This window comes from Ambystoma mexicanum, chromosome 3q (assembly GCF_040938575.1).
Source record: "Ambystoma mexicanum isolate Mex_15411 chromosome 3q, UKY_AmexF1_1, whole genome shotgun sequence".
NCBI classification, from domain to species: Eukaryota; Metazoa; Chordata; class Amphibia; order Caudata; family Ambystomatidae; genus Ambystoma; species Ambystoma mexicanum.
The window spans coordinates 493949010-493961969 of NC_090926.1; the positions used below are offsets into that span (position 1 = coordinate 493949010).

General features: G+C 48.8%; 1 protein-coding gene across 3 annotated transcripts in view; it reads left to right on the plus strand.

The window, feature by feature from the left end:
• HMMR (hyaluronan mediated motility receptor) overlaps positions 1 to 12960 on the plus strand; it is a 630884-nt gene that overhangs the window by 18156 nt on the left and 599768 nt on the right. The window contains exon 1 of one of the 3 annotated variants that reach the window (XM_069654283.1): positions 3902 to 4187. The exons of the other annotated variants lie outside the window; for them this stretch is intronic. Within the exon in view, the coding sequence (XP_069510384.1) occupies positions 4169 to 4187 (19 nt within the window). The 5' untranslated portion in view covers positions 3902 to 4168. Of the gene's footprint in view, positions 1 to 3901; positions 4188 to 12960 lie in introns of those variants that run through there. 3 annotated transcript variants of the gene reach the window in all.

Genomic DNA, 12960 nt, shown 5'->3' on the forward strand with positions numbered 1-12960 from the left:
TTGCAAGTTGGTGATATACTGTGAACACATCCAATGATAGATTTGACAGGGCCCAAGTTTCTTGAACACACAGGAACGAAGACTCGATAAGCATTGAGCAGATGGTTGATGACTGAAGTAAGGATCAGGATCCCTTAGAATTCCATGATAAAAAGGGATTATGTGGACTCTAGGGTATATCTTTCATGCCCTAACTCTTAGAAATAGATTCTCCAAGTGTCAAATCAAGCCATCTAAGATCTGATTCATTACTTGATAACTGCGCATTTGATCTTCCATCCCCATAGATGGATTTATCCACATTTGATTCTCTTGTATTAGATGCCCTTTCTCCGTGTATTTTCAGAAAGCCCTGGCTATATTTTCTAGGTCGTACCCAAATCTTTGCAATTATACCTCTGAGAGGACCACTTCATATATTGATCTGGAGTGAAAGACTATTCTTCTGTAGTCCTTTCTATATGGATGTATATATTCCACCAGCTTAATATCACTAGAAGATATTAATGATGAGCGAGGTATCTCATTGAATAAGGATAGGATCCTCCATCGGTTTAGGGACAGAGGCCCCCCTATTGTCAAAAAATTCAGTGTGGCACTTGGATCATCCACACATGTAGGCTGTCTCTGATCAATTCTCTCCCCCATCCATGTTTTTGAGTACATTTTTCCTTGTTCTTCGGTGGCAGAATAACTTCTACTACCTCCCACTTTATTGCCACCAACGTGTTCCATCCCCCCTCAGCATTTTGTGTATCATTTCCGTTCTGTTCCTACTCCCTTTCTGTATTCTATAGTTCATACTTCTCTCTCATCTCTTCTCCCCTTTCCTTAACCTCATCTCGTGATGCATTTCTCGTAGGCCCTACTCCATTACATACCTCTACATTATTAGAGAAATGTACCTGTGGTTTAGTTATACAGCCCCCATGCCTTAATGTTACCATATTGTGTTTTTCTGATTGTTTTTTGTGTTCATTCAATCCCTAGCCCATATGTTTTATGGGTATACTTTCTGTGGTATTCACTATACCTTTCGTTAAATCTCCCACTTGGGTATTGAGATTGTGCAAGGTCAAATGAGGGCCATAGCTTGAGGAGTGTTCCACAAAATTAAGGAACGCTTGTTGAACCAATTTCTTGATATCCTCACTTGGGATCCGAGTTTTATTCAGTTCAGCAGCGTTCACACATTTTCCTTCCACCCCTACCTTTCCCCCTTTGGGTACCTCCAGGGAGTTAATACAGCATACAAGCTGGTATTAGATTTCATCAGATCTCCCACTTGCATGTTGGGATTGTGCAAAGACAAGTAAGGGCCGTAACTTGAGTTTTCAACAAAATTTAAGGACGCTTGTTGAACCAATTTTTTGATATCCTCGCTTGGGATCAAAGTTGGATTTGTCGATTCAATGACATTCACACCTTTTCCGTTTAGCCCTTCGGGTACTTCTAGGCTGTTAGTACTGCCGGACAAGCTAGGAAGAGGTTGGGACTTGATGTTATTACTTATCTCAACAGCTTCAGTTTCTCCAGATATACGGTTTTTCTTTATTTTTACGACTAAAGAACTGTTGAATACCCAATACCTTATTTGATCCTTCTGATTTCATAGAATTCTGTAGACTTCCTTTTTTTGTGTTTTATCATTTTGTATTTTGTCCTTTAGGTGTTTTAGCTTTCCTTCCCTTATATTTCATTGCTTCTGTCAATGAAATGGATGCTTCTCCATATTCTTAGAGTTGACAGTGTTTATTTTCTCTGTGTGGATCAATGGTACCCCTCTCCTGATGTTCACGTGCGCCTAATACATCTCTCGCCTCTAGCGCCTTTTTACTTTCCTCGTTCAATTGCGTGAAGTCCAAAACCCCTTCTTCAGCTGACAGGCTGCAGATTATATTGTTGTTCTTTATTCTTGAAGAGTGTAGATTTCTGGATTTCTTATTGACTATGTTGGTGTTATTTCCAGTCTTGGCTCTTATTTTGAGCGCTCTAGCTCCCATTTTCTTTTCTCTGTTATATAATACTCAAATGGAGCCTGTTGATCAGCATTGGGGTCCCCACCCTGCTCATCCCTCAATACCTGGTTTGATGTGACCTCTCACTCATCACATCCAGTAACACAGAAGGGCTATCCAGGTTAATCATTGGACTTTTTCCTGTAGTACTTTCAAAACCGCTGTGCATTTGAGCTAAAACAATTTCCATTAATTTTTTCCACACTTTGGTGTTGACTAACCTAGAGAAAATTCAATGTCTTTAGTTCCTTTACATCGTCCCCTTCTGTTTTAACTTTCATTTCTTTACCATAAAGTAGTATCCTCATACGCCTGACACTTCGGCAGAATATCAGTTGAGTGTATCTGTTCACCAACACCTTTTCCACCTATACATCCATTTAATGTTTGTGTGCCCTTAGCATATAACATTTTTGCTTCCTCATTACCTTTGGTCATATTTTTATGCATCTCTAATGCATGAACAAAGCCCTCGAGTCTGTTCAATTTTTCAGTGCTTTCAATTATCATAAACCTTAGTTCTTGTATTTCTGCACGAGTCCTTTCATGGCCCTTATCCAGGAGATTTAATATCCTGGTAAGGACCGGGAAGGATTCGAAAGATGCCATAATGACTTCATTAGATCCCTCATTCGGGTGATTAATGTTGGACGCTTCATGTTCCAGACCCAGGAATGTGTCCGGGGTTGACGGACTTGGACACTTATGTTGGTCAGGATTAGTGATACCCCTTGACTCCACACCACATAGCTTCCTTCAATCCCCCCCCCCCCCCCCCCCCCCCAAGTTCTCTGCAGCAAATAATTCCATAGATGCCATAGTTGTTTTTACATCCTAATATCTCAGGGTTTTTAGGTTCATGTAGATGTACATTTTCCAGACCCCGCCCCCCCCCCCAGTACTTACAGGAGTTGATGGACCCCTGGACAGCCTGACCCTTTTATCCAATTCAGCTGACACCACTGGGGCCAGCAGAGAAGTATCGAACTGTGATCTGGGTGGTATATCGTCTTCCCTGTTGAAATCCGATGGGCGAATTGGTATTTCATGCATGCTAAGGAAGCTTTTCTGTAGGTTCTCATTAGAACAGTCTTTATTATCCAAGCAATCTAATGGGTCTCATCACATTCCCTGTAATTATTGGGAGTGGATGGAAATCTGTTCCACTCAAGTGCCATTTAACTTTGCCAGCAAGCATTGATTTGTCATGCTCTTCCTCTACATGCATTTTAGATGCTTGAGTTAAGAACTTAGATGTATTTCTATTAGGGAATATGAAGCTACCGCTTGCTATTAAAGAAGACTTTTTCTGTGGAATACAAAGGGTAGGTAGTTTACCACTCCGTAGGTTTCTGACCATACTCTAGGTACCCAGATCCCCTGCTCGGTTAATGTGATCTTAACCCCCAAAGTGTAGCGCCGGCCTTATGTCACATTCATAGTAGAATCACATCAGAGAATAACGCAAGTAAATAATGCTCCATACTAATGCTTTCTTACATTCTGTATGATGACGCCTCCCGCCTAAACACCAAACAGCCCTGTTCTTGTGGGTGTACTTCTGGCACGCGCGCACTGGACAGAAATAGAATGCTGGGAGATGGTGGGCGGGAGCAGGTGGAGCCGAATGGCGGCAAAAGAAGCCTGAACTGAGGAAGAAGTAAACAAAGGGAGCGTAAGCACAGAGCGTAAGTTCAAATGTTCAAACGCGTAGATATAGGTACGTTAGTTCAATTACTTATCACGGGTTTCTCACACAACGTGCTTCCTCCTGAGCACACACATCCACGGCAATCCAAATAAGGCAGCAAGTCCAGCCCAACAGCCTTGTACCTTTGGGTGTACTTCTGGTGCGTATTATTTATGACGTCGTGTTTGAGAGGATCACGGCTGCTTTCCCTCTGCTGTCCTAACACACCATTGCTTCTCGCGGTATTAATCCCCTGCTGCTCATACCTGCGGTTGTTGCTTCCAAAAGAAGCACAGGTTTTTTTTGAACTACCAGGCAGGAGCGTGCAGTGAGTTACTTGTAACTTTTTATTTTGCTGCTTGTTAGCTCATCTACTGGTACGCAGATAGCGCAATGTAGCTGTCCGGGCCCTTAGTCGGTGTGTGGCAATGCGGGAAATTCCCCTTTGGTGGTGACCAAAATGCAGCAAACTGAAAAAGGTAAGTAATGAAACAGTTTTTGCTTTTAGTATGCTCAGTGTAAATATGAAAGATTTTCTCTTTTTAAATGCTCCAGTTTTTTCCTCTCAAAAATGCTTGCTGCGTGCTCGGGATTCAAAACCCGGTCACTGCAGTCGCAACGGGGAGCTTCAGCATTGTGCCAAACCTGCTTGGTTTGTTCGTGAAGCCTTCTTGGCCGATGTCGGCTTCCACCAGCAATACCGAGGCTACTTGCAGTGCCTCTGGTGGCTGTGCACGCCACCTTTATGCCACACTCCTGCTAGATCACCCACGATCTCCGGAGATGTCGCAGAGGCTGGGGCAGGATCAGTGCTGTTGCGTTCTCCAGGAAAAGCTGCTTATTATGACGTCAACTTGCGATCGCCTGCAGGGTAAGCAGCCCCTTCAGTAACTGCCGCACGATCCCTGGATCCCAACACTCCGCCGACGACAAACAGGTTAGAATGCTGGCTCACTCCTGAATCTACTTGGCCCAGCAGCCCTCGCTGACCACGCTCTTATTGCGTTAAACATATTTCCAGGAGAAAACAACTTCCAGCACTTGTAATATAAAGTTAAAGTAGCGGTACCATCCGTAGGATCAAAATGTTCTTGGCTTCTGCCACGCTGTCCTGCAGCTCCAGTCACTGCCAGGACATGGGAACAGATGACTGGGGGTTACCTTGCCCGCCATAGTCTTAGGCCAAAACTGGCCCTAGTGCAAGATAGCCCCCTTTGATGCATCAAAGGCCCCTTGTCTCTGCATCCGTCCAGATGGGAGGGGGGCCTTTAATGTAGGGTGTCGGGGGGCCTTTAATGTAGGGTGTCGGGGGCAGGGACTACTCTTTGCTGTTTTGGGCGCTCAGAAGTCTGGGTCCCTTTTGTGCTTTGACCCAGTGGGCCACCCACAACACCCGCATGATAAGTGGGCCAGCACATGAAAGGTGCTGCCCACGACAGAGCCCACCCCCCAGTTTATGTCCCTGGGCCTTCCAGTTCCGGAGGGCCCATGTCTATGAGCCTTCATTGAAGGTGACAACAGCAAAGTAACACTATTCTCTGCTTGCCTGCCCAGTCTTTTGAACCCCCTGACAGATATGCTTCGTTTAAAGTTTTTAATTAGTTTGTTGCTATTGCCGTTGCTATATACAGTGACATGTTTGGCCATACTTGGGGTTAGTTTTCACCCAATGCCCTCTATAACCCATTGAAAGGCCAATTCATGTTAGCAAAGTTCAGGCCCTAAACTCTATCTCCACTGTGGACTCGAGGGTCACTTGTGCGTGCCCCGCTCTCTAAAAAATGTGCATAGATCAACCTCTCCAAACGGACCAATTGCGCAATGACCTTGGGCGATTGCATGCAATTTTATAAACCAGCACAGTTTACTTTTCTTTACCTTTTTGTAATGGTGTTTAACAGGAAGTGCATTTGCCCGAGTTCCTTAGTGGCTTGTGGTTACTAATTTGACAAACGAGCACTTCTATTTATCGCCTCACCATAAATGTATACTGCATGGTTCTTTAGAGTTACACTTGAACATGAGCTTGCACTGGAGTGTCTTGTGCTCTTGGGCAAAACCCGTTTGCCAATGTGTTTACTAAAAGTGATTTTTAAAAAAAAAAAAAAAAAAAAAAAAAAAAAAAAACTTGGCAGCACAACATAGGCTGGAAATACACAAGGCAAGTACAGTATATTTACAGTGTAAACAGTATGGGCATACAGCAACTGCTAAGAGTAGTCGAATCCTTAGGCGCACATGCGAAGTGAGTGCAAGGTTGGGGGAGCTGTGGTTCAGGACGGGGAACTAGGGCGAGTGGGGGTAACAGCTGGGGATGATGCATCTGATGTCTCCTTTAAATCAGACACATGATCGGAATTTGAGCCAGACATCTCTGGGTCTCGAGTGAGTGGGTTGTAGTAAAGACCAGGTTTCCTCAGTGTCTGAGGCCCATGCAATTGCTTTAAGCCACTGTGCATGGGTGGGAGGTGTGGGGCGTAGCCAACAAAGTAGGATGGATCGTACAGCGAGAAGCATGCAAAGTCCAGCCAGTTTTTTGGTTTCTCGGGAGTCCGGGGAAATCGGGGGAAAAGGCACTTTATCGGAGAAGGGTCGATAGGCTGTCCGAGGACTGTGGACATGGTTGAGCACACCATACTCCAGAATTGGGTAAGGCGGGGACAGGACCACATCATGTGGATATAGTCAGCAATATCCTGGCCACATCTAGGGCATCGCGGGGAGTGCTCATTGAGCATGCGATGCAGTCTGATCTGGTTATGATGGAATCTATGTAGTACCTTAAGCTGAATCAATTTGAAGCGGGAGTTAAAGGACACCCCGTGTATGCGAGCGCACATGTGAGCCCAGCGCTAGTCTGTCACCTCCACCCCGAGGTCGTCCCCCCCCCCCCCCATGCTCGTCCCCTCATGCTCTCCTAAGTTTAGTGAATTCCGGGGTAGATCTGGATTGAGTCATAGTGTACAGTCTGGATATTTTACCTCTAGTGGTGTTAGGGGGAAGTCAGTTCTTCAATAGCAGGATCATCTGGCGGTATCGCTGGGAACATGGGGTATTTTTGTTTGTTTCTCGGAGGGACGAGTATTGGAGCCATGCACACGGGCCTCGTCTCAGACAATGGGAGGTCCGGCCATTCAATATAGCTGCCCTGCTCGAAGACGTCTCGGATCAGCTCGTATCCCGCCTCAGTCCAACGGCGCACCATTGGTGGCGGTACTCGTGGGACCCCTGGTAAGAAGTTCCAAAGCGGGAGATTGCCATGGAACGGGTGGACCGTGCCAAATAGTTTCCATGTTTTCGTTAATGCCAGGGACGTGCACGCCACCAGGTCAAGTGAGTCTAGGGCTGAAGAGATGGGTTGTATCACCAGGGAGCGGATATCTCGGTCACTAACCATTAATTTTTCAAGTCTGACATGTGGAGGGGGGGGTCCCGTCGTGTTAAACCAGTATGACGTGTATTGGATTTGAGAACCAGCCAATATTTAAGAAAATCCGGGGCTCCAAACCCCCCACTAGCCATCGGGGCAGCCAAGGTTCCAAGTTTAAGTCGGACTGTCCCCGAGTGCCACAAGAAGAAGTTGATTGTGCGAGTTAGTGTGCAAAAGAAACCCTCGCCTGGCCATAGGGGGATGTTGGTGAACCTGTAGAGTAGTTGGGGCAATATCATCTTCAATATCCCTATTCTGCCTGCAAGGGAGATCGGTAGCTTGCTCCAGGGTAGGGTCCTGGTCGTCGGGTGCGTAAGATAATTATAGTTCACCTCAAAGGTCGACTCGAACTGCCGAGTTACCTCTATCCCAAGGTAGGTGAATTTCAACTGAACCCACGTGAACCTCAGAGTATCGGGAGGAGGGAGAGTACTGTCCGTGAGTGGGAAAAGTGTAGATTTTGAGCAGTTCACCTTAAGGCCCGAGATGTGCCCGTGGACGACGTCTTCCAATATTGGGGATAAATTAATGGAGGGGGAGCGAATGAAGAGAAGCGCGTCATCGGCATACAAGGACACTATCAGCCTGGCCCGCAGTTCGTAGCCCTTTATGTGCTTGGGACTGGCGTAACATATCAGCAAAAGGCTCAATTGCTATGGCGAAGATCAGAGGAGAGAATGGACAGCCCTGTCTCGTCCCCCCTGGCGATCGTAATGCGAGGGGAGCATCGGTCTTTAGTACGGACCCTGGCCACCGGATCCATGTAGAGTAGTCTGACCGAGGAGAGAAGTGGGACCACATTTGCACTTTCAAGGACCCGCCAGAGATACTTCCACGAAACCGAATCAAACGCTTTTTGCATGTCGTGTGGCGGCCACCGCTTGTACATTGGGGCGTATTCTGCTAATGATGTTAAAGAGGCGTCTCGGGTTCAAGGAGGTGGAGCGTCCTGGGATGAAGCCCGCTTGATCTGGGTGGATGACAGATGGCACACAGGGGGCTAGTCTTATTGCTAACAATTTGGCATATATTTTGACATCGCAGTTTATGAGCGAGAGTGGGCGATACGAGCTGCACTGTGTGGGGGATTTACCAGGCTTGAGTAATAACATTATTGTGGCTTCTCGAAGTGATGGGGGAAATTTGCCTACCTCTACCGATTCCTCCCAGAGAGCTATTAGGTGAGGGAGCAGAAGAGATTTATAGCGTTTGTAGAAGGGATGCCATCAGAGCCGGGAGCCTTCCCAGAGGAGAGTGAGTCCACTGCATCCGAGAACTCCTCAGGAGTGAGCAGAGAGTCGAGGAACCCAGCAGTCTCAGAGGAGCGGGTCGATAGGGGGGAGGGCATCAAGGTAAGAGTCGACTTCAGCTATTGAGGCATCATCTACGTTGGAGTACAGGGCTTCATAAAACGTGTAAAATTCTGAGTTGATATCCTGGGGTGAGATGGCCAAAAAGCCATCAGGCTGCTTAACCCCAGGGATATGCGGGGCACCTAGCACGCGGCGAATAAGCCTCGCACGGAAGCGGCCAGGACGCTCGCCCTCTCCATATTTCCTCGCCAGGCCAGGGCCATCCAGGAATTTTTGTTCACATTCCGCCAGGGACCGGATTGTGTTGAGTTCCTCTCCTATTGATGCCAGGGTCTCAGGGGTTGGAAGCAGTGAGCATTGGGCTTCCAGGATCGATAGTTTGGATTCGCTCTCGGCTATGTCCCTCCGGATTGTTCTGAGAATGCGATTTTCCTTGGAAAGCGCTATGCCCCTAATGTATACCTTAAAGGATTCCCACAGAGTGGCCTGTGAAGGTACCGAGCCCGTATTTATTTAAAATAACTCTTTGATAGCCAGCTCAGAGCTAAACAAGGGGTCGAGGAGAGAGTGGGGTTTCATCCTCCAGTGTCTGGTACAGTCGCAATCCGGGCCCCAACCCAGGGTGGTCACTGGTGAGTGGTCAGATAGGGTTCTAGGAAGAATCGTCAGTTGTGACATTTTTAATCAGTACATCGGAGATAATCCATCTATCAATTCGGGAGTAGGAGTCGTGCACCGAGTAGGAGCGGGAGTCAGGGTAGAGGAGTCTCCATGCGTCGCCCTTGGCGAGGCAGGGATGACAGTGCGGTATAGGCTGCTTTGTTGAGTTGGTGGGGCCTGGTGAGGTTTACATCAAAAATTGTGTTAAAGTCGCCACCCCAAAGGATTGGAACTAGAGGGAAGCCATCGAGAAGGGATGTGATGTGTATAGTATTCTGGGTCGTCTGTTAGGCCCGTAGATATTCAGTAGGACCACTTCTCTGTTCTGAAGCATGGCATGGAGTAGCACATATCTGCCCTGGGGGTCTATCTGTGAGGATATAAGTGTGAATTTAAGACTCTTATGGATAAGGGTCATGACCCCGCGACTTTGGGTAGAGGTTAGGGAAGTATCTCTGGGGGCCCCACATTTTGGCAAATCTAGCACATTGTTCGGCACAGGCATGTGTCTCTTGCAAAAAAAAGTATCTTGGTCCCATGACGTTCGGCTTGTAGCTGGAGTTGTGTCATTTTCCTAAAATTGTCCAATCCCCGCACATTCCAGCTCATAAACGTCAAAATATTTTCAGACAACGATGTAGCAGTGTTCGAATCAAGAACGTGTTTGTGTCCAATGGGCTGGTTTAGCAGCCCTGTTGCCCCAATCGGTCATTGTTACCCCGTGCGCCACCCATGCTGCCAACATCAAGCTTTTTATAACATAACACCCAATGTGTCCCTCCCCCACCCAAATCCCCCCCCCCCCCCCAATTAGAGGAATGATAGTCCCAAAACCCATTAACCAAATCCAAACTAGCGGCATCAACACCTGGAGGCCTGTGAGCCAGACTGATGACATCGCTCCGGGCCAACGGCAGATCAGGATAAAACATAGTGCCTAAAAAAGAAGCATCGTAGGTTTTGCACACATTATTGTGACACTGACGTGTGGTGGTGAACCAAACTGAACTTGTCAAGGAGGCAAGACTAGTCTATTCCTGGCGCAGAGAGGTAGTCAGAGTTGGCGACCTCCCCACGGGGCAACGTAATGGCTGTAGAAACAAGGTGAGGGGGGAGGTTCAGCCTGGGAAGTGTTCGTCGATGAATCTGGAGGCTTCCTCTGGGATCGTGAAAAAATACACATGGTTAGCATGCTCTACATGCAGTTTGGCGGGATATAGCATAGAGTATTTGACTCCGTGATCTTTTAGCCTTCTCTTTACCGCCAGGAAAGTCTTGCGCTCCCGTTGGACAGCCACCGAGAAGTCAGGGTAAAGATGTATCCGTGCTCCTCCCAACAGGAGTTCCCCCTTAATTCTTGAGGCTCTGAGGAGGGCATCTTGGTCTCGAAGTTCAGAACCCTAGCTATAATGGGCCTTGGAGGCATGCCCGGCTTGGGTTTAGTTGTCAGGGTGCAGTGCGCCCGCTCTATGGCAAACTGCGGGGAGAGCTTCGGTGAGTCGAGGAGCGATAGTAGTGTATGTTCGACATAGTCCTCCATCGGTTAATTGATACCATCCTCGGGAACACCAATAATGCGGAGGTTGTTCCGTCTCGATCGGGATTCGAGGTCCTCATTTTTCTTCTCCACTTCAAGGACCTGGGTGGAAAGAGAGGACACCTCTGCCCGTAGGGCACCCAGACCATTCTCAGTGGAGCTCGCCCTTGTTTCAACCTCCGACACCCGGCTGTCGGTCCTCTCCATATGGGCCTTGATGGTGGATATGGTGCCATTCATGTCGTCTTATTTAGAATGGAGTGTGGTAAAGCCCTCCCGGATGAATGCCATCATGTTCTGGGAGTAAGAGGGAGCAAGGGATGAGTTAATGGGGGGCCTGCTCTGGCACCGCCTCAGACGATCTCTGCGGGGTCTTCGTGAACATTAATGGAGCTCTGCTTTTTCCCGGCCCCCTTGGTCATTGTGTCGATGTTAAGGTTTAAGCGGACTGAGGGAGGACTAACAGCACCTTGGTCAACGTGGGAGGGGGTCCAGTAGGATACAGTGCGCTGGGAGACCTAGCCGCGTGCCTCCGCCGGCGATGGTCACCCGGGATGACAGTAGGATATAGTATTTGCGCTTCTAGTGAGTTGAAGGTCTCCAAAGTTGTGCAGACAGTTGAGTTGGTGCACCACGGCAGGCTGCCCTATTTGCTTATTATACCCCGTAGGGGCTCGGAGGATCGAACAGGTGATCAAGGGGGCTGATGTTTTTTTTTATCTGGCATTTACTCTGATCCGACTACACATGGGTTTACAATGCTTGACCTACAGGAATTTGTTGTACAGATTTCGCATACACTTCCACACCATAGAGATGACTACTAGTGTAGCCTGTGGGATCTCGCGATAACGGGTGGGTTAGGGATGAAGCCTCAAAGCAAACTGTGGTCAGGTAGATGGGGGTAACCGCCGTTGGTCACCAGGGACCCAGGCGCGGTGTCACAGCTCCACCTCTCCGGAGGTCGGCCACTAAAGCTCAGGTGTCCCGTTGTATTTGCAGGGGGGCGAGAAAGTCTACATCCCCCGCCTCTCTACATTATTTATAGGAATGTCAGGATGTGTATTCAACTGTTAGCGGGTCCCCGCACGTTATCTCGGAAAGATGGTATGGTTTGTGGGTGATCTCAGTCCATGCATGGGGCGCACACCTAGGGTAGCCAGGAGGCCACAGCAGAGCAGCCAGAGGCCAGGACCCCTCAAGGTACAGTGCAGGAGTCTAGTGCCGTCTGTGCCGCTTGCAGATGGAGCGGGAGGATTGAGGTGGATCCATGTCGCAGGGGGGCAGCACCCTGAGGGGAGGAGGAGCGGGGTCAGGGCCACAGTACGTTTCGGGCGCGAGCTGCAGGGCCCCAGGGCGTTTTTATTGAACTCTAGCGAGTGATGTTCCCCCCATGGGAATGCAGCCCAAAGTTATGAAACTGCTGGCAATCAATCTGTAGGACACCTTTGGGGAGTGTGTAAGTCAGTGTTCCTCAATGGGGGTGTTCGAGGACTCCAATCCCCCCACGTACCTTGTGACAACCAGGGGTCTGGTGTCTTAGCCCATGTAGTCAGGGGAGCACGGCGCCTGGTGTCCGCTGCAGCTCTACCCCGTGTGCTGGAGTCTCACCGAAGGTGGGGGGGGGAAGCCTACCACCAAGCCGCCCCCATGTTATACAGTCTCCGAGGGGGCAGGCAGGGCAAGGCCGATGCAGGAGCAACCCGCCTCCAAGCAAGGGCGCCGGCCCAGCGCACAAGGACCAGAGCCTGTCCGGCTGCAGGGCCCGCACCGTTGGCGTGTGCCGCAGTATCCGCTCCCGGTCTCCACTCTGATGTGGAGGTGTTCCGTTGCCCGGCGGGTCTCCGCAAAGGGTGGCGGGGTGTCCCGGCTACGTGGGGCGGCTGGATCCGTCAGTTCTCCAGCGCCAGATTTTGGCACGCAGTTCCACAGCCGTTGGAAGGGGGGTGTACGGGGGAAGGTCGCAGCAGTACCCGTTGGCAGGGTTCCTGACACCGTTTTCTGTTGGGATTCGGGCCAGATGATCCCTGAGCCAGCAGTACGCAAGTCATCACAGCTTGGTTCCGGTTGCTAGTCGCAAAGGCAAGAAATCCGGATCGAGTGATCTGCCTGCCACGGAGCTCGTAGATCAGGCGGCCATCTTGTCTGGCGCACAACAGCGCTCCCCCCCCCACTACTACAAGTGACTTTTAATAAATTGAAACCTCAGTAGTTAATGCAAACCCTAATATTTTGACTTCCAACTAACCCAATTGTAGGTATGTGTATATTGGTTTCCCTAATGTAGAGAAACCCCTCAAATGTAACACCAG